The following is a 27,318-nucleotide window of genomic DNA, read 5'->3' as shown; positions in this document are numbered from 1 at the left end:
CTTTATCGTTAGCTTTAAAATAATGTTTAGCTCTAGCTTAAGCTTTAGCATACAGTAGAGTAGAGAGAAAGTTAATTGGTGCCTACCTCTGGGTGAACATCCTCCATGCAGAATAAAAACTCTTCCAATTTCTGTAACAAAAGATGAACATTTTGTTGAAGCAACAATCATAACAACCTCATGAATTATTGAAAACATAATAATGCGTTGTGTGTGTGTGTGTGTGTGTGTGTGTGTGTGTGTGTGTGTGTGTGTGTGTGTGTGTGTGTGTGTTTGTTACTGCAACATAATCATAATGAGGGGAAGCCAATTATTCATCTCCAAAATGACCTGATTCACACACACACACACATGCAAACACACACACATTAAAATAAAATATAACATGAATGCGTTGCTTTGTGAGCAGTTGTGGTTCTGTATGTTCAGTCTGTCTACAGTAGTGTAGTTGTGGTTCTGTATGTTCAGTCTGTCTACAGTAGTGTAGTTGTGGTTCTGTATGTTCAGTCTGTCTACAGTACTGTAGTTGTGGTTCTGTATGTTCAGTCTGTCTACAGTAGTGTAGTTGTGGTTCTGTATGTTCAGTCTGTCTACAGTAGTGTAGTTGTGGTTCTGTATGTTCAGTCTGTCTACAGTAGTGTAGTTGTGGTTCTGTATGTTCAGTCTGTCTACAGTAGTGTAGTTGTGGTTCTGTATGTTCAGTCTGTCTACAGTACTGTAGTTGTGGTTCTGTATGTTCAGTCTGTCTACAGTAGTGTAGTTGTGGTTCTGTATGTTCTATCCATCTACAGTAGTGTAGTTGTGGTTCTGTATGTGTTCAGTCTGTCTACAGTACTGTTACGAAATGTACAGACAGATTACCTCTACCTACATGTATACAAAGACTGCCTCTACCAACATGTATAGACAGACTACCTCTACATACATGTACAGACGGACTACCTCTACATACATGTACAGACGGACTACCTCTACATACATGTACAGACGGACTCCCTCTACATACATGTACAGACGGACTACCTCTACATACATGTACAGACGGACTACCTCTACATACATGTACAGACGGACTACCTCTACATACATGTACAGACGGACTACCTCTACATACATGTACAGACAGACTACCTCTACCTACATGTATACAAAGACTGCCTCTACCAACATGTATAGACAGACTACCTCTACATACATGTACAGACGGACTCCCTCTACATACATGTACAGACGGACTACCTCTACATACATGTACAGACGGACTACCTCTACATACATGTACAGACGGACTACCTCTACATACATGTACAGACGGACTACCTCTACCTACATGTACAGACAGACTACCTCTACCTACATGTACAGACAGACTAAATCTACCTACTTGTACAGACAGACTACCTCTACCTACATGTACAGACAGACTACCTCTACCTACATGTACAGACAGACTACCTCTACCTACATGTACAGACAGACTACCTCTACCTACATGTAAAGACAGACTACCTCTACCTACATGTACAGACAGACTATCTCTGTGTCTCTGTCTTTGGGAGAGCAGTAAGATATTCGCTGTGGGTAGTTTGATGGGTTGGTTGGGAGAAAAAAAGAGTTGAAATACACAGCAGAGACACAGGAGAGGGGGAAAGATGGATGTCCTTGTCTCACCTTCATTGTCCTGAAGATAAAGATGGTTAGGAGGACAGGCCAGGCTGCATAAAAATAAAGGACAAACAGCAAAGAGAGAGACAGAGAGAGACAGAGACAGAGACAGAGAGATAGAGAGAGAGAGAGAGAGAGACAAAGACAGAGAGACAGAGACAGAGAGAGACAGAGACAGAGAGAGACAAAGAGAGAGAGACAAAGAGAGAGAGAGAGAGAGAGAGAGAGACAAAGAGAGAGACAAAGAGAGAGAGAGACAAAGACAGAGAGACAGAGACAGAGAGAGAGAGAGAGACAGAAAGAGAGACAGAGAGGCAGAGAGAGAGAGACAGAGACAGAGACAGTCACAGAGAGAGAGAAAGAGAAAGACACAGAGAGAGAGACAGAGATATTTTTCAGAGATATGTATTTTTCAATATGTTTTTACAAACATATAGATTTACATAGCATTGCATAGCATGTAGGCACATACCCCCCACAACATAACCTTCACTATGTCACCAGAACATATACAGGATGCTACCCCAAACAACATAACCTCCACTATGTCACCAGGAAATATACAGGATAATACCCTCCACAACACTATGTCACCAGGACATATACAGGATACTACCCTCTACAACATAACCTTCACTAGGTCACCAGGACATATACAGGATACTACCCTCTATAACATAACCTTCACTATGTCACAAGGACATATACAGGATACTACCCTCCACAACACTATGTCACCAGGATATATACAGGATACAACCCTCCACAACACTATGTCACCTGGACATATACAGGACACTACCCTCCACAACATAACCTTCACTATGTCACCAGGACATATACAGGATACTAACCTCCACAACACTATGTCACCAGGACATATACAGGATGCTACCCTCTACAATATAACCTTCACTATGTCACCAGGACATATACAGGATACTACCCTCTACAACATAACCTTCACTATGTCACCAGGACATATACAGGATACTACACTCTACAACACTATGTCATCAGGACATATACAGGATACTACCCTCCACTACACTATGTCACCAGGACATATACAGGATACTACCCTCTACACATAACCTTTACTATGTCACCAGGACATATACAGGATACTACCCTCTACAACATAACCTTCACTATGTCACCAGGACATATACAGGAACTACCCTCTACAACACTATGTTACCAGCACATATACAGGATACTACCCTCTACAACACTATGTCACCAGGACATATACAGGATACTACCCTCTACAAAACTATTTCACCAGGACATATACAGGATACTACCCTCCACACCATAACCTTCACTATGTCACCAGGACATATACAGGATACTACCCTCTACAAAACTATTTCACCAGGACATATACAGGATACTACCCTCTATATTACTATGTCACCAGGACATATACAGGATACTACCCTCCACAACACAAACTTCACTATGTCACCAGGACATAAACAGGATACTACCCTCCATCACATAACCATCACTACGACACCAGGACATATACAGGATACTACCCTCCACAAAACTATGACACCAGGACATATACAGGATACTACCCTCCACACCATAACCTTCACTATGTCACCAGGAAATATACAGGATACTACCCTCTACAAAACTATTTCACCAGGACATATACAGGATACTACCCTCTATATTACTATGTCACCAGGACATATACAGGATACTACCCTCCACAACACAAACTTCACTATGTCACCAGGACATAAACAGGATACTACCCTCCATCACATAACCATCACTATGACACCAGGACATATACAGGATACTACCCTCTACAACATAACCTTCACTATGTCACCAGGACATATACAGGATACTACCCTCCACAACATAACCTTCACTATGTCAACATTACATATACAGGATACTACCATCCACAAAACTATGACACCAGGACATATACAGGATACTACCCTCCACACCATAACCTTCACTATGTCACCAGGACATATACAGGATACTACCCTCCACAACACTATGTCACCAGGACATATACAGGATACTACCCTCCACAACACAAACTTCACTATGTCACCAGGACATAAACAGGATACTACCCTCCACACCATAACCTTCACTATGTCACCAGGACATATACAGGATACTACCTTCCACAACATAACCTTCACTATGTCACCAGGACATATACAGGATGCTACCCCCAACAAAATAACCTTTACTATGTCACCAGGACATATACAGGATACTACCCTCCACAACACTATGTCACCAGGACAAATACAGGATACCTTCTACAACACTATGTCACCAGGACATATACAGGATACTACCCTGCACAACATAACCTTCACTATGTCACCAGGAGAAATACAGGATACTACCCTGCACAGCTTCACCTTCACTATGTCACCAGGACATATACAGGATACTACCATCTACAACACTATGTCACCAGGACATATACAGGATACTACCCTGCACAACATAACCTTCACTATGTCACCAGGAGAAATACAGGATACTACCCTCCACAGCTTCACCTTCACTATGTCACCAGGACATATACAGGATACTACCATCTACAACACTATGTCACCAGGACATATACAGGATACTACCCTCTACAACACGATGTCACTAGGACATATACAGGATACTACCCTCTACAACACTATGTCTCCAGGACATATATACAGGATGCTACCCTCTACAACATAACCATCACTATGTCACCAGGACATATACAGGATACTACCCTCTACAACACTATGTCACCAGGACATATACAGGACGCTACCCTCTACAACACAACCTTCACTATGCCACCAGGACATATACAGGATACTACACTCCACAACATAACCTTCATTTTGTCACCAGGACATATACAGGATGCTACCCCCCACAACATAACCTTCACTATGTCACCAGGACATATACAGGATACTACCCTCTACAACATAACCTTCACTATGTCACAATTACATATACAGGATACTACCCTCCACACCATAACCTTCACTATGTCACCAGGACATATACAGGATACTACCCTCTACAACACTATGTAAGCAGGACATATACAGGATACAACCCTCTACAACACTATGTCACCAGGACATATACAGGATACTCCCCTCTACAACACTATTTAACCAGGACATATACAGGATACTACCCTCTACAATATAACCTTCACTATGTCACCAGGACATATACAGGATACTACACTCTACAAAATAACCTTCACTATGTCACCAGGACATATACAGGATAATACCCCCCACAACACTATGTTACTAGGACATATACAGGATGCTACCCCCCACAACATAACCTTCACTATGTCACCATTACATATACAGGATACTACCCTCCACACCATAACCTTCACTAAGTCACCGGGACATATACAGGATACTACCCTCTACAACATAACCATCACTATGTCACCAGGACATATACAGGATAATACCCTCCACAACACTATGTCACCAGGACATATACAGGATAATACCCTCTACAACACTATGTCACCAGGACATATACAGGATGCTACCCCCCACAACATAACCTTCACTATGTCACCAGGACATATACAGGATACTACCCTCTACAACACTATGTCACCAGGACATATACAGGATGCTACCCCCCACAACATAACCTTCACTATGTCACCATTACATATACAGGATACTACCCTCCACAACACTATGTTACCAGGACATATACAGGATACTACCCTCCACACCATAACCTTCACTAAGTCACCGGGACATATACAGGATACTACCCTCTACAACATAACCATCACTATATCACCAGGACATATACATGATAATACCCTCCACAACACTATGTCACCAGGACATATAAAGGATACTACCCTCCACAACATAACCTTCACTATGTCACCAGGACATATACAGGATACTACCCTCTACAACACGATGTCACCAGGACAGAAACAGGATACTACCCTCCACAACACTGTGTCTCCAGGACATATATACAGGATACTACCCTCCACAACACTATGTTACCAGGACATATACAGGATACTACCCTCTACAATGTAACCTTCACTATGTCACCAGGACATATACAGGATACTACACTCTACAAAATAACCTTCACTATGTCACCAGGACATATACAGGATAATACCCCCCACAACACTATGTTACCAGGACATATACAGGATGCTACCCCCCACAACATAACCTTCACTATGTCACCATTACATATACAGGATACTACCCTCCACACCATAACCTTCACTAAGTCACCGGGACATATACAGGATACTACCCTCTACAACATAACCATCACTATGTCACCAGGACATATACAGGATAATACCCTCCACAACACTATGTCACCAGGACATATACAGGATAATACCCTCTACAACACTATGTCACCAGGACATATACAGGATGCTACCCCCCACAACATAACCTTCACTATGTCACCAGGACATATACAGGATACTACCCTCTACAACACTATGTCACCAGGACATATACAGGATGCTACCCTCTACAATATAACCTTCACTATGTCACCAGGACATATACAGGATACTACCCTCTACAACATAACCTTCACTATGTCACCAGGACATATACAGGATACTACACTCTACAACACTATGTCATCAGGACATATACAGGATACTACCCTCCACTACACTATGTCACCAGGACATATACAGGATACTACCCTCTACACATAACCTTTACTATGTCACCAGGACATATACAGGATACTACCCTCTACAACATAACCTTCACTATGTCACCAGGACATATACAGGAACTACCCTCTACAACACTATGTTACCAGCACATATACAGGATACTACCCTCTACAACACTATGTCACCAGGACATATACAGGATACTACCCTCTACAACACAATGTCACCAGGACATATACAGGATACTACCCTCCACAACATAACCTTCTCTATGTCACCAGGACATAAACAGGATACTACCCTCCACAACATAACCTTCACTATTTCACCAGGACATATACAGGATACTACCCTCCACAATATAACCATCACTATGTCACCAGGACATATACAGGATAATACCTTCTACAACACGATGTCACCAGGACAGAAACAGGATACTACCCTCTACAACATAACCTTCACTATGTCACCGCGACATATACAGGATACTACCCTCTACAAAACTGTTTCACCAGGACATATACAGGATACTACCCTCTATATTACTATGTCACCAGGACATATACAGGATACTACCCTCCACAACATAACCTTCACTATGTCACCAGGACATATACAGGATACTACCCTCTACAAAACTATTTCACCAGGACATATACAGGATACTACCCTCCACACCATAACCTTCACTATGTCACCAGGACATATACAGGATAATACCCTCCACAACACTATGTCACCAGGACATATACAGGATAATACCCTCTACAACACTATGTCACCAGGACATATACAGGATGCTACCCCCCACAACATAACCTTCACTATGTCACCAGGACATATACAGGATACTACCCTCTACAACACTATGTCACCAGGACATATACAGGATGCTACCCTCTACAATATAACCTTCACTATGTCACCAGGACATATACAGGATACTACCCTCTACAACATAACCTTCACTATGTCACCAGGACATATACAGGATACTACACTCTACAACACTATGTCATCAGGACATATACAGGATACTACCCTCCACTACACTATGTCACCAGGACATATACAGGATGCTACCCCCCACAACATAACCTTCACTATGTCACCAGGACATATACAGGATACTACCCTCTACAACACTATGTCACCAGGACATATACAGGATGCTACCCCCCACAACATAACCTTCACTATGTCACCATTACATATACAGGATACTACCCTCCACAACACTATGTTACCAGGACATATACAGGATACTACCCTCCACACCATAACCTTCACTAAGTCACCGGGACATATACAGGATACTACCCTCTACAACATAACCATCACTATATCACCAGGACATATACATGATAATACCCTCCACAACACTATGTCACCAGGACATATAAAGGATACTACCCTCCACAACATAACCTTCACTATGTCACCAGGACATATACAGGATACTACCCTCTACAACACGATGTCACCAGGACAGAAACAGGATACTACCCTCCACAACACTGTGTCTCCAGGACATATATACAGGATACTACCCTCCACAACACTATGTTACCAGGACATATACAGGATACTACCCTCTACAATGTAACCTTCACTATGTCACCAGGACATATACAGGATACTACACTCTACAAAATAACCTTCACTATGTCACCAGGACATATACAGGATAATACCCCCCACAACACTATGTCACCAGGACATATACAGGATACTACACTCTACAACACTATGTCATCAGGACATATACAGGATACTACCCTCCACTACACTATGTCACCAGGACATATACAGGATACTACCCTCTACACATAACCTTTACTATGTCACCAGGACATATACAGGATACTACCCTCTACAACATAACCTTCACTATGTCACCAGGACATATACAGGAACTACCCTCTACAACACTATGTTACCAGCACATATACAGGATACTACCCTCTACAACACTATGTCACCAGGACATATACAGGATACTACCCTCTACAACACGATGTCACCAGGACATATACAGGATACTACCCTCCACAACATAACCTTCTCTATGTCACCAGGACATAAACAGGATACTACCCTCCACAACATAACCTTCACTATTTCACCAGGACATATACAGGATACTACCCTCCACAATATAACCATCACTATGTCACCAGGACATATACAGGATAATACCTTCTACAACACGATGTCACCAGGACAGAAACAGGATACTACCCTCTACAACATAACTTTCACTATGTCACCGTGACATATACAGGATACTACCCTCTACAAAACTGTTTCACCAGGACATATACAGGATACTACCCTCTATATTACTATGTCACCAGGACATATACAGGATACTACCCTCCACACCATAACCTTCACTATGTCACCAGGACATATACAGGATACTACCCTCTACAAAACTATTTCACCAGGACATATACAGGATACTACCCTCCACACCATAACCTTCACTATGTCACCAGGACATATACAGGATACTACCCTCTACAACATAACCTTCACTATGTCACCAGGACATATACAGGATACTACACTCTACAACACTATGTCATCAGGACATATACAGGCTACTACCCTCCACTACACTATGTCACCAGGACATATACAGGATACTACCCTCTACACATAACCTTTACTATGTCACCAGGACATATACAGGATACTACCCTCTACAACATAACCTTCACTATGTCACCAGGACATATACAGGAACTACCCTCTACAACACTATGTTACCAGCACATATACAGGATACTACCCTCTACAACACTATGTCACCAGGACATATACAGGATACTACCCTCTACAACACGATGTCACCAGGACATATACAGGATACTACCCTCCACAACATAACCTTCTCTATGTCACCAGGACATAAACAGGATACTACCCTCCACAACATAACCTTCACTATTTCACCAGGACATATACAGGATACTACCCTCCACAATATAACCATCACTATGTCACCAGGACATATACAGGATAATACCTTCTACAACACGATGTCACCAGGACAGAAACAGGATACTACCCTCTACAACATAACCTTCACTATGTCACCGCGACATATACAGGATACTACCCTCTACAAAACTGTTTCACCAGGACATATACAGGATACTACCCTCTATATTACTATGTCACCAGGACATATACAGGATACTACCCTCCACACCATAACCTTCACTATGTCACCAGGACATATACAGGATACTACCCTCTACAAAACTATTTCACCAGGACATATACAGGATACTACCCTCCACACCATAACCTTCACTATGTCACCAGGACATATACAGGATACTACCCTCTACAAAACTATTTCACCAGGACATATACAGGATACTACCCTCTATATTACTATGTCACCAGGACATATACAGGATACTACCCTCCACAACACAAACTTCACTATGTCACCAGGACATAAACAGGATACTACCCTCCATCACATAACCATCACTATGACACCAGGACATATACAGGATACTACCCTCCACAAAACTATGACACCAGGACATATACAGGATACTACCCTCCACACCATAACCTTCACTATGTCACCAGGAAATATACAGGATACTACCCTCTACAAAACTATTTCACCAGGACATATACAGGATACTACCCTCTATATTACTATGTCACCAGTACATATACAGGATACTACCCTCCACAACACAAACTTCACTATGTCACCAGGACATAAACAGGATACTACCCTCCATCACATAACCATCACTATGACACCAGGACATATACAGGATACTACCCTCTACAACATAACCTTCACTATGTCACCAGGACATATACAGGATACTACCCTCCACAACATAACCTTCACTATGTCAACATTACATATACAGGATACTACCATCCACAAAACTATGACACCAGGACATATACAGGATACTACCCTCCACAACACTATGTTACCAGGACATATACAGGATACTACCCTCCACACCATAACCTTCACTAAGTCACCGGGACATATACAGGATACTACCCTCTACAACATAACCATCACTATGTCACCAGGACATATACATGATAATACCCTCCACAACACCATGTCACCAGGACATATAAAGGATACTACCCTCCACAACATAACCTTCACTATGTCACCAGGACATATACAGGATACTACCCTCTACAACACGATGTCACCAGGACAGAAACAGGATACTACCCTCCACAACACTGTGTCTCCAGGACATATATACAGGATACTACCCTCCACAACACTATGTTACCAGGACATATACAGGATACTACCCTCTACAATGTAACCTTCACTATGTCACCAGGACATATACAGGATACTACACTCTACAAAATAACCTTCACTATGTCACCAGGACATATACAGGATAATACCCCCCACAACACTATGTTACCAGGACATATACAGGATGCTACCCCCCACAACATAACCTTCACTATGTCACCATTACATATACAGGATACTACCCTCCACACCATAACCTTCACTAAGTCACCGGGACATATACAGGATACTACCCTCTACAACATAACCATCACTATGTCACCAGGACATATACAGGATAATACCCTCCACAACACTATGTCACCAGGACATATACAGGATAATACCCTCTACAACACTATGTCACCAGGACATATACAGGATGCTACCCCCCACAACATAACCTTCACTATGTCACCAGGACATATACAGGATACTACCCTCTACAACACTATGTCACCAGGACATATACAGGATGCTACCCTCTACAATATAACCTTCACTATGTCACCAGGACATATACAGGATACTACCCTCTACAACATAACCTTCACTATGTCACCAGGACATATACAGGATACTACACTCTACAACACTATGTCATCAGGACATATACAGGATACTACCCTCCACTACACTATGTCACCAGGACATATACAGGATACTACCCTCTACACATAACCTTTACTATGTCACCAGGACATATACAGGATACTACCCTCTACAACATAACCTTCACTATGTCAGCAGGACATATACAGGAACTACCCTCTACAACACTATGTTACCAGCACATATACAGGATACTACCCTCTACAACACTATGTCACCAGGACATATACAGGATACTACCCTCTACAACACGATGTCACCAGGACATATACAGGATACTACCCTCCACAACATAACCTTCTCTATGTCACCAGGACATAAACAGGATACTACCCTCCACAACATAACCTTCACTATTTCACCAGGACATATACAGGATACTACCCTCCACAATATAACCATCACTATGTCACCAGGACATATACAGGATAATACCTTCTACAACACGATGTCACCAGGACAGAAACAGGATACTACCCTCTACAACATAACCTTCACTATGTCACCGCGACATATACAGGATACTACCCTCTACAAAACTGTTTCACCAGGACATATACAGGATACTACCCTCTATATTACTATGTCACCAGGACATATACAGGATACTACCCTCCACACCATAACCTTCACTATGTCACCAGGACATATACAGGATACTACCCTCTACAAAACTATTTCACCAGGACATATACAGGATACTACCCTCCACACCATAACCTTCACTATGTCACCAGGACATATACAGGATACTACCCTCTACAACATAACCTTCACTATGTCACCAGGACATATACAGGATACTACACTCTACAACACTATGTCATCAGGACATATACAGGATACTACCCTCCACTACACTATGTCACCAGGACATATACAGGATACTACCCTCTACACATAACCTTTACTATGTCACCAGGACATATACAGGAACTACCCTCTACAACATAACCTTCACTATGTCACCAGGACATATACAGGAACTACCCTCTACAACACTATGTTACCAGCACATATACAGGATACTACCCTCTACAACACTATGTCACCAGGACATATACAGGATACTACCCTCTACAACACGATGTCACCAGGACATATACAGGATACTACCCTCCACAACATAACCTTCTCTATGTCACCAGGACATAAACAGGATACTACCCTCCACAACATAACCTTCACTATTTCACCAGGACATATACAGGATACTACCCTCCACAATATAACCATCACTATGTCACCAGGACATATACAGGATAATACCTTCTACAACACGATGTCACCAGGACAGAAACAGGATACTACCCTCTACAACATAACCTTCACTATGTCACCGCGACATATACAGGATACTACCCTCTACAAAACTGTTTCACCAGGACATATACAGGATACTACCCTCTATATTACTATGTCACCAGGACATATACAGGATACTACCCTCCACACCATAACCTTCACTATGTCACCAGGACATATACAGGATACTACCCTCTACAAAACTATTTCACCAGGACATATAAAGGATACTACCCTCCACACCATAACCTTCACTATGTCACCAGGACATATACAGGATACTACCCTCTACAAAACTATTTCACCAGGACATATACAGGATACTACCCTCTATATTACTATGTCACCAGGACATATACAGGATACTACCCTCCACAACACAAACTTCACTATGTCACCAGGACATAAACAGGATACTACCCTCCATCACATAACCATCACTATGACACCAGGACATATACAGGATACTACCCTCCACAAAACTATGACACCAGGACATATACAGGATACTACCCTCCACACCATAACCTTCACTATGTCACCAGGAAATATACAGGATACTACCCTCTACAAAACTATTTCACCAGGACATATACAGGATACTACCCTCTATATTACTATGTCACCAGGACATATACAGGATACTACCCTCCACAACACAAACTTCACTATGTCACCAGGACATAAACAGGATACTACCCTCCATCACATAACCATCACTATGACACCAGGACATATACAGGATACTACCCTCTACAACATAACCTTCACTATGTCACCAGGACATATACAGGATACTACCCTCCACAACATAACCTTCACTATGTCAACATTACATATACAGGATACTACCATCCAAAAAACTATGACACCAGGACATATACACGATACTACCCTCCACACCACAAACTTCACTATGTCACCAGGACATAAACAGGATACTACCCTCCACACCATAACCTTCACTATGTCACCAGGACATATACAGGATACTACCTTCCACAACATAACCTTCACTATGTCACCAGGACATATACAGGATGCTACCCCCAACAAAATAACCTTTACTATGTCACCAGGACATATACAGGATACTACCCTGCACAACATAACCTTCACTATGTCACCAGGAGAAATACAGGATACTACCCTGCACAGCTTCACCTTCACTATGTCACCAGGACATATACAGGATACTACCATCTACAACACTATGTCACCAGGACATATACAGGATACTACCCTCTACAACACGATGTCACCAGGACATATACAGGATACTACCCTGCACAACATAACCTTCACTATGTCACCAGGAGAAATACAGGATACTACCCTCCACAGCTTCACCTTCACTATGTCACCAGGACATATACAGGATACTACCATCTACAACACTATGTCACCAGGACATATACAGGATACTACCCTCTACAACACGATGTCACCAGGACATATACAGGATACTACCCTCTACAACACTATGTCTCCAGGACATATATACAGGATGCTACCCTCTACAACATAACCATCACTATGTCACCAGGACATATACAGGATACTACCCTCTACAACACTATGTCACCAGGACATATACAGGATGCTACCCTCTACAACACAACCTTCACTATGCCACCAGGACATATACAGGATACTACACTCCACAACATAACCTTCATTTTGTCACCAGGACATATACAGGATGCTACCCCCCACAACATAACCTTCACTATGTCACCAGGACATATACAGGATACTACCCTCTACAACATAACCTTCACTATGTCACAATTACATATACAGGATACTACCCTCCACACCATAACCTTCACTATGTCACCAGGACATATACAGGATACTACCCTCTACAACACTAGGTCAGCAGGACATATACAGGATACAACCCTCTACAACACTATTTAACCAGGACATATACAGGATACTACCCTCTACAATATAACCTTCACTATGTCACCAGGACATATAAAGGATACTACACTCTACAAAATAACCTTCACTATGTCACCAGGACATATACAGGATAATACCCCCCACAACACTATGTTACCAGGACATATACAGGATGCTACCCCCCACAACATAACCTTCACTATGTCACCATTACATATACAGGATACTACCCTCCACACCATAACCTTCACTAAGTCACCGGGACATATACAGGATACTACCCTCTACAACATAACCATCACTATGTCACCAGGACATATACAGGATAATACCCTCCACAACACTATGTCACCAGGACATATACAGGATAATACCCTCTACAACACTATGTCACCAGGACATATACAGGATGCTACCCCCCACAACATAACCTTCACTATGTCACCAGGACATATACAGGATACTACCCTCTACAACACTATGTCACCAGGACATATACAGGATGCTACCCCCCACAACATAACCTTCACTATGTCACCAGGACATATACAGGATACTACCCTCTACAACATAACCTTCACTATGTCACCATTACATATACAGGATACTACCCTCCACAACACTATGTTACCAGGACATATACAGGATACTACCCTCCACACCATAACCTTCACTAAGTCACCGGGACATATACAGGATACTACCCTCTACAACATAACCATCACTATGTCACCAGGACATATACATGATAATACCCTCCACAACACTATGTCACCAGGACATATAAAGGATACTACCCTCTACAACACGATGTCATCAGGACAGAAACAGGATACTACCCTCCACAACACTGTGTCTCCAGGACATACATAACCTTCATTTTGTCACCAGGACATATACAGGATGCTACCCCCCACAACATAACCTTCACTATGTCACCAGGACATAAACAGGATACTACCCTCCATCACATAACCATCACTATGACACCAGGACATATACAGGATACTACCCTCTACAACATAACCTTCACTATGTCACCAGGACATATACAGGATACTACCCTCCACAACACTATGACACCAGGACATATACAGGATCCTACCCTCTACACCATAACCTTCACTATGTCACCAGGACATATACAGGATGCTACCCTCTACAACACTATGTCACCAGGACATATACAGGATACTACCCTCTACAACATAACCTTCAATATGTCACCAGGACATATACAGGATACTACCCTCTACAACAATATGTCACCAGGGCATATACAGGATACTACCCTCCACAACATAACCTTCACTATGTCACCAGGACATATACAGGATGCTACCCCCAACAAAATAACCTTTACTATGTCACCAGGACATATACAGGATACTACCCTCCACAACACTATGTCACCAGGACAAATACAGGATACCTTCTACAACACTATGTCACCAGGACATTTACAGGATACTACCCTGCACAACATAACCTTCACTATGTCACCAGGAGAAATACAGGATACTACCCTCCACAGCTTCACCTTCACTATGTCACCAGGACATATACAGGATACTACCATCTACAACACTATGTCACCAGGACATATACAGGATACTACCCTCTACAACACGATGTCACCAGGACATATACAGGATACTACCCTCTACAACACTATGTCTCCAGGACATATATACAGGATACTACCCTCTTACAACACTATGTCACCAGGACAGAAACAGGATGCTACCCTCTACAACATAACCATCACTATGTCACCAGGACATATACAGGATACTACCCTCTACAACACTATGTCACCAGGACATATACAGGATGCTACCCTCTACAACACAACCTTCACTATGCCACCAGGACATATACAGGATACTACCCTCCACAACATAACCTTCACTATGTCACCAGGACATATACAGGATGCTACCCCCCACAACATAACCTTCACTATGTCACCAGGACATATACAGGATACTACCCTCTACAACATAACCTTCACTATGTCACAATTACATATACAGGATACTACCCTCCACACCATAACCTTCACTATGTCACCAGGACATATACAGGATACTACCCTCTACAACACTATGTCAGCAGGACATATACAGGATACAACCCTCTACAACACTATGTCACCAGGACATATACAGGATACTACCCTCTACAACACTATTTAACCAGGACATATACAGGATACTACCCTCTACAACATAACCTTCACTATGTCACCAGGACATATACAGGATACTACACTCTACAAAATAACCTTCACTATGTCACCAGGACATATACAGGATAATACCCCCCACAACACTATGTTACCAGGACATATACAGGATGCTACCCCCCACAACATAACCTTCACTATGTCACCATTACATATACAGGATACTACCCTCCACACCATAACCTTCACTAAGTCACCGGGACATATACAGGATACTACCCTCTACAACATAACCATCACTATGTCACCAGGACATATACAGGATAATACCCTCCACAACACTATGTCACCAGGACATATACAGGATAATACCCTCTACAACACTATGTCACCAGGACATATACAGGATGCTACCCCCCACAACATAACCTTCACTATGTCACCATGACATATACAGGATACTACCCTCTACAACACTATGTCACCAGGACATATACAGGATGCTACCCCCCACAACATAACCTTCACTATGTCACCAGGACATATACAGGATACTACCCTCTACAACATAACCTTCACTATGTCACCATTACATATACAGGATACTACCCTCCACAACACTATGTTACCAGGACATATACAGGATACTACCCTCCACACCATAACCTTCACTAAGTCACCGGGACATATACAGGATACTACCCTCTACAACACGATGTCACCAGGACATAAACAGGATACTACCCTCCACAACACTGTGTCTCCAGGACATATATACAGGATACTACCCTCCACAACACTATGTCACCAGGACATATACAGGATACTACCCTCCACACCATAACCTTCACTAAGTCACCGGGACATATACAGGATACTACCCTCTACAACATAACCATCACTATGTCACCAGGACATATACAGGATAATACCCTCCACAACACTATGTCACCAGGACATATACAGGATGCTACCCTCTACAATATAACCTTCACTATGTCACCAGGACATATACAGGATACTACCCTCTATAACATAACCTTCACTATGTCACCAGGACATATACAGGATACTACCCTCCACAACACTATGCCACCAAGATATATACAGGATACAACCCTCCACAACACTATGTCACCAGGAAATATACAGGATGCTACCCTCTACAACATAACCTTCACTATGTCACCAGGACAAATACAGAATAATACCCTCCATAACACTATCTCACCAGGACATATACAGGAACTACCCTCTACAACACTATGTCACCAGGATATATCCAGGATGCTACCCTCCACAACACTAAGTCACCAGCACATATACATAACCTTCTCTATGTCACCAGGACATATACAGGATACTACCCTCCACAACATAACCTTCACTATTTCAACAGGACATATACAGGATACTACCCTCTACAACATAACCTTCACTATGTCACCGGGACATATACAGGATACTACCATCTACAAAACTATTTCACCAGGACATATACAGGATACTACCCTACACAACACTATGTCACCAGGACATATACAGGATACTACCCTCCACAACACAAACTTCACTATGTCACCAGGACATAAACAGGATACTACCCTCCATCACATAACCATCACTATGACACCAGGACATATACAGGATACTACCCTCTACAACATAACCTTCACTATGTCACCAGGACATATACAGGATACTACCCTCCACAACATAACCTTCACTATGTCAACATTACATATACAGGATACTACCCTCCACAACACTATGACACCAGGACATATACAGGATCCTACCCTCTACACCATAACCTTCACTATGTCACCAGGACATATACAGGATACTACCCTCTACAACACTATGTCACCAGGACATATACGGGATCCTACCCTCTACAACATAACCTTCACTACGTCACCAGGACATATACAGGATACTACCCTCTACAACACTATGCCACCAGGACATATACAGAATACTACCATCCACAACACTATGTCACCAGGACATATACAGGATACAACCCTCCACAACACTATGTCACCAGGACATATACAGGATACTACCCTCCACAACACTATGTCACCAGAACATATACAGGATACTAACCTACCCTCTACAACACTGTGTCACCAGGACATATACAGGATACTACCCTCTACAACATAACCTTCACTATATCACCAGGACATATATACAGGATACTACCCTCTGTAACATAACCTTCACTATGTCACCAGGACATATACAGGATACTACCATCCACAACACTGTGTCACCAGGACATATACAGAATACCACCCTCCACAACATAAACTTCACTATGTCACCAGGACATATACAGGATACTATCCTCCACAACATAACCTTCAATATGTCACCAAGACATATACAGGATACTACCATCCACAACACTATGTCACCAGGACATATACAGGATACTACCCCCCACAACATAACCTTCACTATGTCACCAAGACATATACAGGATACTACCCTGAACAACACTATGTCACCAGGACATATACAGGATGCTACCCTCCACAACATAACCTTCAATATGTCACCAGGACATATACAGGATACTACCCTGAACAACACTATGTCACCATGACATACACAGGATACTACCCTCTACAAAACTATGTCACCAGGACAGAAACAGGATACTACCGTCTACAACATAACCTTCACTATGTCACCAGGACATATACAGGATACTACCCTCCACAACATAACCTTCAATATGTCACCAGGAGAAATACAGGATACTACTCTCCACAACACTATGTCACCAGGACATATACAGGATACTACCCTCTACAACATAACCATCACTATGTCACCAGGACAAATACAGGATACTACCCTCCATAACACTATCTCACCAGGACATATACAGGATACTACACTCTACAACACTATGTCACCGGGACATATACAGGATACTACCCTCCACAACATAACCTTCACTATTTCACCAGGACATATACAGGATACTACCCTCTACAACACAATGTCACCAGGACAGAAACAGGATACTACCCTCTACAACATAACCTTCACTATGTCACCGGGACATATACAGGATACTACCCTCTACAAAACTATTTCACCAGGACATATACAGGATGCTAACCTCTACAACATAACTGTCACTATGTCACCAGGACATATACAGGATACTACCCTCTACAACACTATGTCACCAGGACATATACAGGATGCTACCCTCTACAACACAACCTTTACTATGCCACCAGGACATATAAAGGATACTACCCTCTACAACACTATGTCACCAGGATATATCCAGTATGCTACCCTCCACAACACTATGTCACCAGCACATATACAGGATACTACCCTCTACAACATAACCTTCACTATGTCACCAGGACATAACCAGGATGCTACCCTCCACAACATAACCTTCACTATGTCACCAGGACATATACAGGATACTACCCTCCACAACATAACCTTCACTATGTCACCAGGACATATACAGGATACTACCCCCCACAACATAACCTTACTATGTCACCAGGACATATACAGGATACTACCGTCCACAACACTATGTCACCAGGACATATACAGGATACTACCCTCTACAAATAACCTTCACTATGTCACCAGGACATAAACAGGATACTACCCTCCACAACACTATGTCACCAGGACATATACAGGATACTACCCTCTACAAATAACCTTCACTATGTCACCAGGACATAAACAGGATACTACCCTCCACAACATAACCATCACTATGTCACCAGGACATATACAGGATACTACCGTCCACAACATAACCTTCACTATGTCACCAGGACATATACAGGATACCACCCCCCACAACATAACCTTCACTATGTCACCAGGACATATACAGGATACTACCCTCCACAACACTATGTCACCAGGACATATACAGGATACTACACTCTACAACATAACCTTCACTATGTCACCAGGACATATACAGCATACCACCTCTACAACCTAACCTTCACTATGTCACCAGGACATATACAGGATACTACCCTCCACAACAATATGTCACCAGGACATATACAGGATACTACCCTCCACAACATAACCTTCACTATGTCACCAGGACATATACAGGATACTATCCCCCACAACATAACCTTCACTATGTCACCAGGACATATACAAGATACTACCCTCCACAACACTATGTCACCAAGACATATACAGGATACTACCCTCCACAACACTATGTCACCAGGACATATACAGGATACTACCCTCTACAAATAACCTTCACTATGTCACCAGGACATAAACAGGATACTACCCTCCACAACATAACCATCACTATGTCACCAGGACATATACAGGATACTACCGTCCACAACATAACCTTCACTATGTCACCAGGACATATACAGGATACTACCCCCCACAACATAACCTTCACTATGTCACCAGGACATATACAGGATACTACCCTCCACAACACTATGTCACCAGGATATATACAGGATACTACACTCTACAACATAACCTTCACTATGTCACCAGGACATATACAGCATACCACCTCTACAACCTAACCTTCACTATGTCACCAGGACATATACAGGATACTACCCTCCACAACAATATGTCACCAGGACATATACAGGATACTACCCTCCACAACATAACCTTCACTATGTCACCAGGACATATACAGGATACTATCCCCCACAACATAACCTTCACTATGTCACCAGGACATATACAAGATACTACCCTCCACAACACTATGTCACCAGGACATATACAGGATACTACCCTCTACAACATAACCTTCACTTTGTCACCAGGACATATACATGATACTACCCTCTACAACACTATGTCACCAGGACATATACAGGATACTACCCTCCACAACACTATGTCACCAGGACATATACAGGATACTACCCTCCACAACACTTTGTCACCAGGACATTAACAGGATACTACCCTCTACACATAACCTTCACTATGTCACCAGGACATATACAGGATACTACCCTCTACAACACTATGTCACCAGGATATATCCAGGACGCTACCCTCCACAACAATATGTCACCAGGACATATACAGGATACTACCCTCTACACATAACCTTCACTATGTCACCAGGACATATACAGGATACTACCCTCCACAATATAACCATCACTATGTCACCAGGACATATACAGGATAATACCCTCTACAACACTATGTCACCAGGACATATACAGGATACCTTATTCTTCAACATAACCTTCACTATGTCACCAGGACATATACAGGATACTACCCTCCACACCATAACCTTCACTATGTCACCGGGGCATATACAGTTTACTACCCTCCACAACACTATGTCACCAGGACATATACAGGATACTACCCTCCACAACACAATGTAACCAGGATATATACAGGATACCATATTCTACAACATAACCTTCACTATGTCACCAGGACATATACAGGATACTACCCTCTACAACACTATGTCACCAGGACATATACAGGATGCTACCCCCCACAACATAACCTTCACTATGTCACCAGGACATATACAGGATACTACCCTCCACAACATAACCTTCACTATGTCACCAGGACATATACAGGATAATGCCTTCTACAACACGATGTCACCAGGACAGAAACAGGATACTACCCTCTACAACATAACCTTCACTATGTCACCAGGACATATAAAGGATACTACTCTCTACAACATAACATTCACTATGTCACCATTACATATACAGGATACTACCCTCCACAACACTATGTCACCAGGACATATACAGGATACTACCCTCCACACCATAACCTTCACTATGTCACCAGGACATATACAGGATGCTACCCTCTACAACACTATGTCACCAGGACATATACAGGATACTACCCTCCACAAATAATTAGCAGGTGTGAACTGAGAGATGTCAAAGCCCTTGACAACAATAGCAGGAGAATCAAACATGCTACCCCTCCCAAGGCAGAGGTCTTTGAAGCCCCCTCCCTCAGAGGTCATTACAATACTCTCTGGATGTAAAAAAAATGAAAAGAGTTTAAAATAAGCTCCTTCTGGACAACACAGACCATCCCCTGGCACAGTGTTATATTAACCAGACCATCCCCTGGCACAGTGCTATATTAACCAGACCATCCCCTGGCACAGTGCTACATTAACCAGACCATCCCCTGGCACAGTGCTACATTAACCAGACCATCCCCTGGCACAGTGCTATATTAACAAGACCATCCCCTGGCACAGTGCTACATTAACCAGACCATCCCCTGGCACAGTGCTATATTAACCAGACCATCCCTTGGCATGGCACAGTGCTATATTAACCAGACCATCACCTGGCATGGCACAGTGCTATATTAACCAGACCATCCCCTGGCACAGTGCTATATTAACCAGACCATCCCCTGGCATGGCGCAGTGCTATATTAACCAGACCATCCCCTGGCACAGTGCTATATTAACCAGACCATCCCCTGGCATGGCACAGTGCTATATTAACCAGACCATCCCCTGAAACAGTGCTATATTAACAAGACCATCCCCTGGCACAGTGCTACATTAACCAGACCATCCCCTGGCACAGTGCTATATTAACCAGACCATCCCCTGGCATGGCACAGTGCTATATTAACCAGACCATCCCCTGGCATGACACAGTGATATATTAACCAGACTATCCCCTGGCATGACACAGTGCTATATTAACCAGACCATCCCCTGGCATGGCGCAGTGCTATGTTAACCAGACCATCCCCTGGCACAGTGCTATATTAACCAGACCATCCCCTGGCATGGCGCAGTGCTATATTAACCAGACCATCCCCTGGCACAGTGCTATATTAACCAGACCATCCCCTGGCATGGCGCAGTGCTATATTAACCAGACCATCCCCTGGCACAGTGCTATATTAACAAGACCATCCCCTGGCACAGTGCTATATTAACCAGACCATCCCCCGGCACAGTGCTATATTAACCAGACCATCCCCTGGCACAGTGCTATATTAACCAGACCATCCCCTGGCACAGTGCTATATTAACCAGACCATCCCCTGGCACAGTGTTATATTAACCAGACCAACCCCCGGCACAGTGCTATATTAACCAGACCATCCCCTGGCACAGTGCTATATTAACCAGACCATGCCGTGGCACATTGCTATATTAACCAGACCATCCCCTGGCACAGTGTTATATTAACCAGACCATCCCCTGACACAGTGCTATATTAACCAGACCATCCCCTGGCACAGTGCTATATTAACCAGACCATCCCCTGGCACAGTGCTATATTAACCAGACCATCCCCTGGTACAGTGCTATATTAACCAGAACAGCCCCTGGCACAGTGCTATATTAACCAGACCATCCCCTGGCACAGTGCTATATTAACCAGACCATCCCCTGGCACAGTGCTATATTAACCAGACCATCCCCTGGTACAGTGCTATATTAACCAGAACAGCCCCTGGCATGACACAGTGCTATATTAACCAGACCATCCCCTGGTACAGTGCTATATTAACCAGACCATCCCCTGGCATGACACAGTGCTATATTAACCAGACCATCCCGTGGCACAGTGCTATATTAACCAGACCATCCCCTGGCACAGTGCTATATTAACAAGACCATCCCCTGACACAGTGCTATGTTAACCAGACCATCCCCTGGTACAGTGCTAAATTAACCAGACCATCCCCTGACACAGTGCTAAATTAACCAGACCATCCCCTGGCACAGTGCTATATTAACCAGACCATCCCCTGGCACAGTGCTATATTAACCAGACCATCCCCTGGCACAGTGCTATATTAACCAGAACAGCCCCTGGTACAGTGCTATATTAACCAGACCATCCCCTGGCACAGTGCTATATTAACCAGACCATCCCCTGGCACAGTGCTATATTAACCAGACCATCCCCTGACACAGTGCTATATTAACCAGACCATCCCCTGACACAGTACTATATTAACCAGACCATCCCCTGACACAGTGCTATATTAACCAGACCATCCCCTGGCATGGCACAGTGCTATATTAACCAGACCATCCCCTGGCATGGCACAGTGCTATATTAACCAGACCATCCGCTGGCATGACACAGTGCTATATTAACCAGACCATCCCCTGGCACAGTGCTATATTAACCAGACCATCCCCTGGCACAGTGCTATATTAACCAGAACAGCCCCTGGCATGACACAGTGCTATATTAACCAGACCATCCCCTGGCATGACACAGTACTATATTAACCAGACCATCCCCTGGCACAGTGCTATATTAACCAGACCATCCCCTGGCACAGTGCTATATTAACCAGACCATCCCAGAATCCAGGCCCTGCAGTGCCTAGCTCCACTCCTATTCCCCAGGCGCTCTCTTTTGACGACTTCTGTAACCGTAATAGCCTTGGTTTCATGCATGTTAACATTAGAAGCCTCCTCCCTAAGTTTGTTCTATTCACTGCTTTAGCACACTCTGCCAACCCGGATGTTCTAGCTGTGTCTGAATCCTGGCTTAGGAAGACCACCAAAAATTCAGACATTTTAATTCCAAACTACAACATTTTCAGACAAGATAGAACTGCCAAAGGGGGCGGTGTTGCAATTTACTGCAAAGATAGCCTGCAGAGTTCTGTCCTACTATCCAGGTCTGTACCCAAACAATTTGAACTTCTACTTTTAAAAATCCACCTTTCTAAAAACAAGTCTCTCACCGTTGCCGCCTGCTATAGACCACCCTCTGCCCCCAGCTGTGCTCTGGACACCATATGTGAACTGATTGCCCCCCATCTATCTTCAGAGCTCGTGCTGCTAGGCGACCTAAACTGGAACATGCTTAACACCCCAGCCATCCTACAATCTAAACTTGATGCCCTCAATCTCACACAAATTATCAATGAACCTACCAGGTACCTCCCCAAAGCCTTAAACACGGGCACCCTCTTAGATATCATCCTAACCAACTTCCCCTCTAAATACACCTCTGCTGTCTTCAACCAAGATCTCAGCGATCACTGCCTCATTGCCTGCATCCGTAATGGGTCAGCGGTCAAACGACCTCCTCTCATCACTGTAAAACGCTCCCTGAAACACTTCAGCGAGCAGGCCTTTCTAATCGACCTGGCCGGGGTATCCTGGAAGGATATTGACCTCATCCCGTCAGTAGAGGATGCCTGGATATTTTTTAAAAATGCCTTCCTAACCATCTTAAATAAACATGCCCCATTCAAGAAATTTAGAACCAGGAACAGATACAGCCCTTGGTTCTCCCCAGACCTGACTGCCCTTAATCAACACAAAAACGTCCTATGGCGTTCTGCATTAGCATCGAACAGCCCCCGTGATATGCAGCTGTTCAGGGAAGCTAGAAACCATTATACACAGGCAGTTAGAAAAGCCAAGGCTAGCTTTTTCAAGCAGAAATTTGCTTCTTGCAACACTAACTCAAAAAAGTTCTGGGACACTGTAAAGTCCATGGAGAATAAGAACACCTCCTCCCAGCTGCCCAGTGCACTGAAGATAGGAAACACTGTCACCACTGATAAATCCACCATAATTGAAAATTTCAATAAGCATTTTTCTACTGCTGGCCATGCTTTCCACCTGGCTACTCCTACCCCTGTCAACAGCACTGCACCCCCAACAGCAACTCGCCCAAGCCTTCCCCATTTCTCCTTCTCCCAAATCCATTCAGCTGATGTTCTGAAAGAGCTGCAAAATCTGGACCCCTACAAATCAGCCGGGCTAGACAATCTGGACCCTTTCTTTCTAAAATTATCTGCCGAAATTGTTGCCACCCCTATTACTAGCCTGTTCAACCTCTCTTTCGTGTCGTCTGAGATTCCCAAAGATTGGAAAGCAGCTGCGGTCATCCCCCTCTTCAAAGGGGGGGACACTCTTGACCCAAACTGCTACAGACCTATATCTATCCTACCATGCCTTTCTAAGGTCTTCGAAAGCCAAGTCAACAAACAGATTACCGACCATTTTGAATCTCACCATACCTTCTCTGCTATGCAATCTGGTTTCAGAGCTGGTCATGGGTGCACCTCAGCCACGCTCAAGGTCCTAAACGATATCTTAACCGCCATCGATAAGAAACATTACTGTGCAGCCGTATTCATTGATCTGGCCAAGGCTTTCGACTCTGTCAATCACCACATCCTCATCGGCAGACTCAACAGCCTTGGTTTCTCAAATGATTGCCTCGCCTGGTTCACCAACTACTTCTCTGATAGAGTTCAGTGTGTCAAATCTGAGGGTCTGTTGTCCGGACCTCTGGCAGTCTCTATGGGGGTGCCACAGGGTTCAATTCTTGGACCGACTCTCTTCTCTGTATACATCAATGAGGTCGCTCTTGCTGCTGGTGAGTCTCTGATCCACCTCTACGCAGACGACACCATTCTGTATACTTCCGGCCCTTCTTTGGACACTGTGTTAACAACCCTCCAGGCAAGCTTCAATGCCATACAACTCTCCTTCCGTGGCCTCCAACTGCTCTTAAATACAAGTAAAACTAAATGCATGCTCTT

At 43.3% G+C, this 27,318-nt stretch overlaps 1 protein-coding gene across 1 annotated transcript in view; it reads right to left on the bottom strand.

Moving 5' to 3' along the window:
- Window positions 1–27,318, bottom strand: part of disc1 (DISC1 scaffold protein) — a 97,072-nt gene that overhangs the window by 11,695 nt on the left and 58,059 nt on the right. The window contains exon 12 of the mRNA XM_090211967.1: window positions 87–131. Within this exon, the coding sequence (XP_090068093.1) occupies window positions 87–131 (45 nt within the window). The remainder of the gene's footprint in view (window positions 1–86; window positions 132–27,318) is intronic.

This window comes from Oncorhynchus mykiss, chromosome 20 (assembly GCF_057628025.1).
Source record: "Oncorhynchus mykiss isolate SJ-2025 chromosome 20, ASM5762802v1, whole genome shotgun sequence".
In the NCBI taxonomy this organism is placed as follows: Eukaryota; Metazoa; Chordata; class Actinopteri; order Salmoniformes; family Salmonidae; genus Oncorhynchus; species Oncorhynchus mykiss.
The sequence above is the reverse complement of the archived record's forward strand: the minus strand, read 5'-3'. Positions and strand labels throughout refer to the sequence as shown.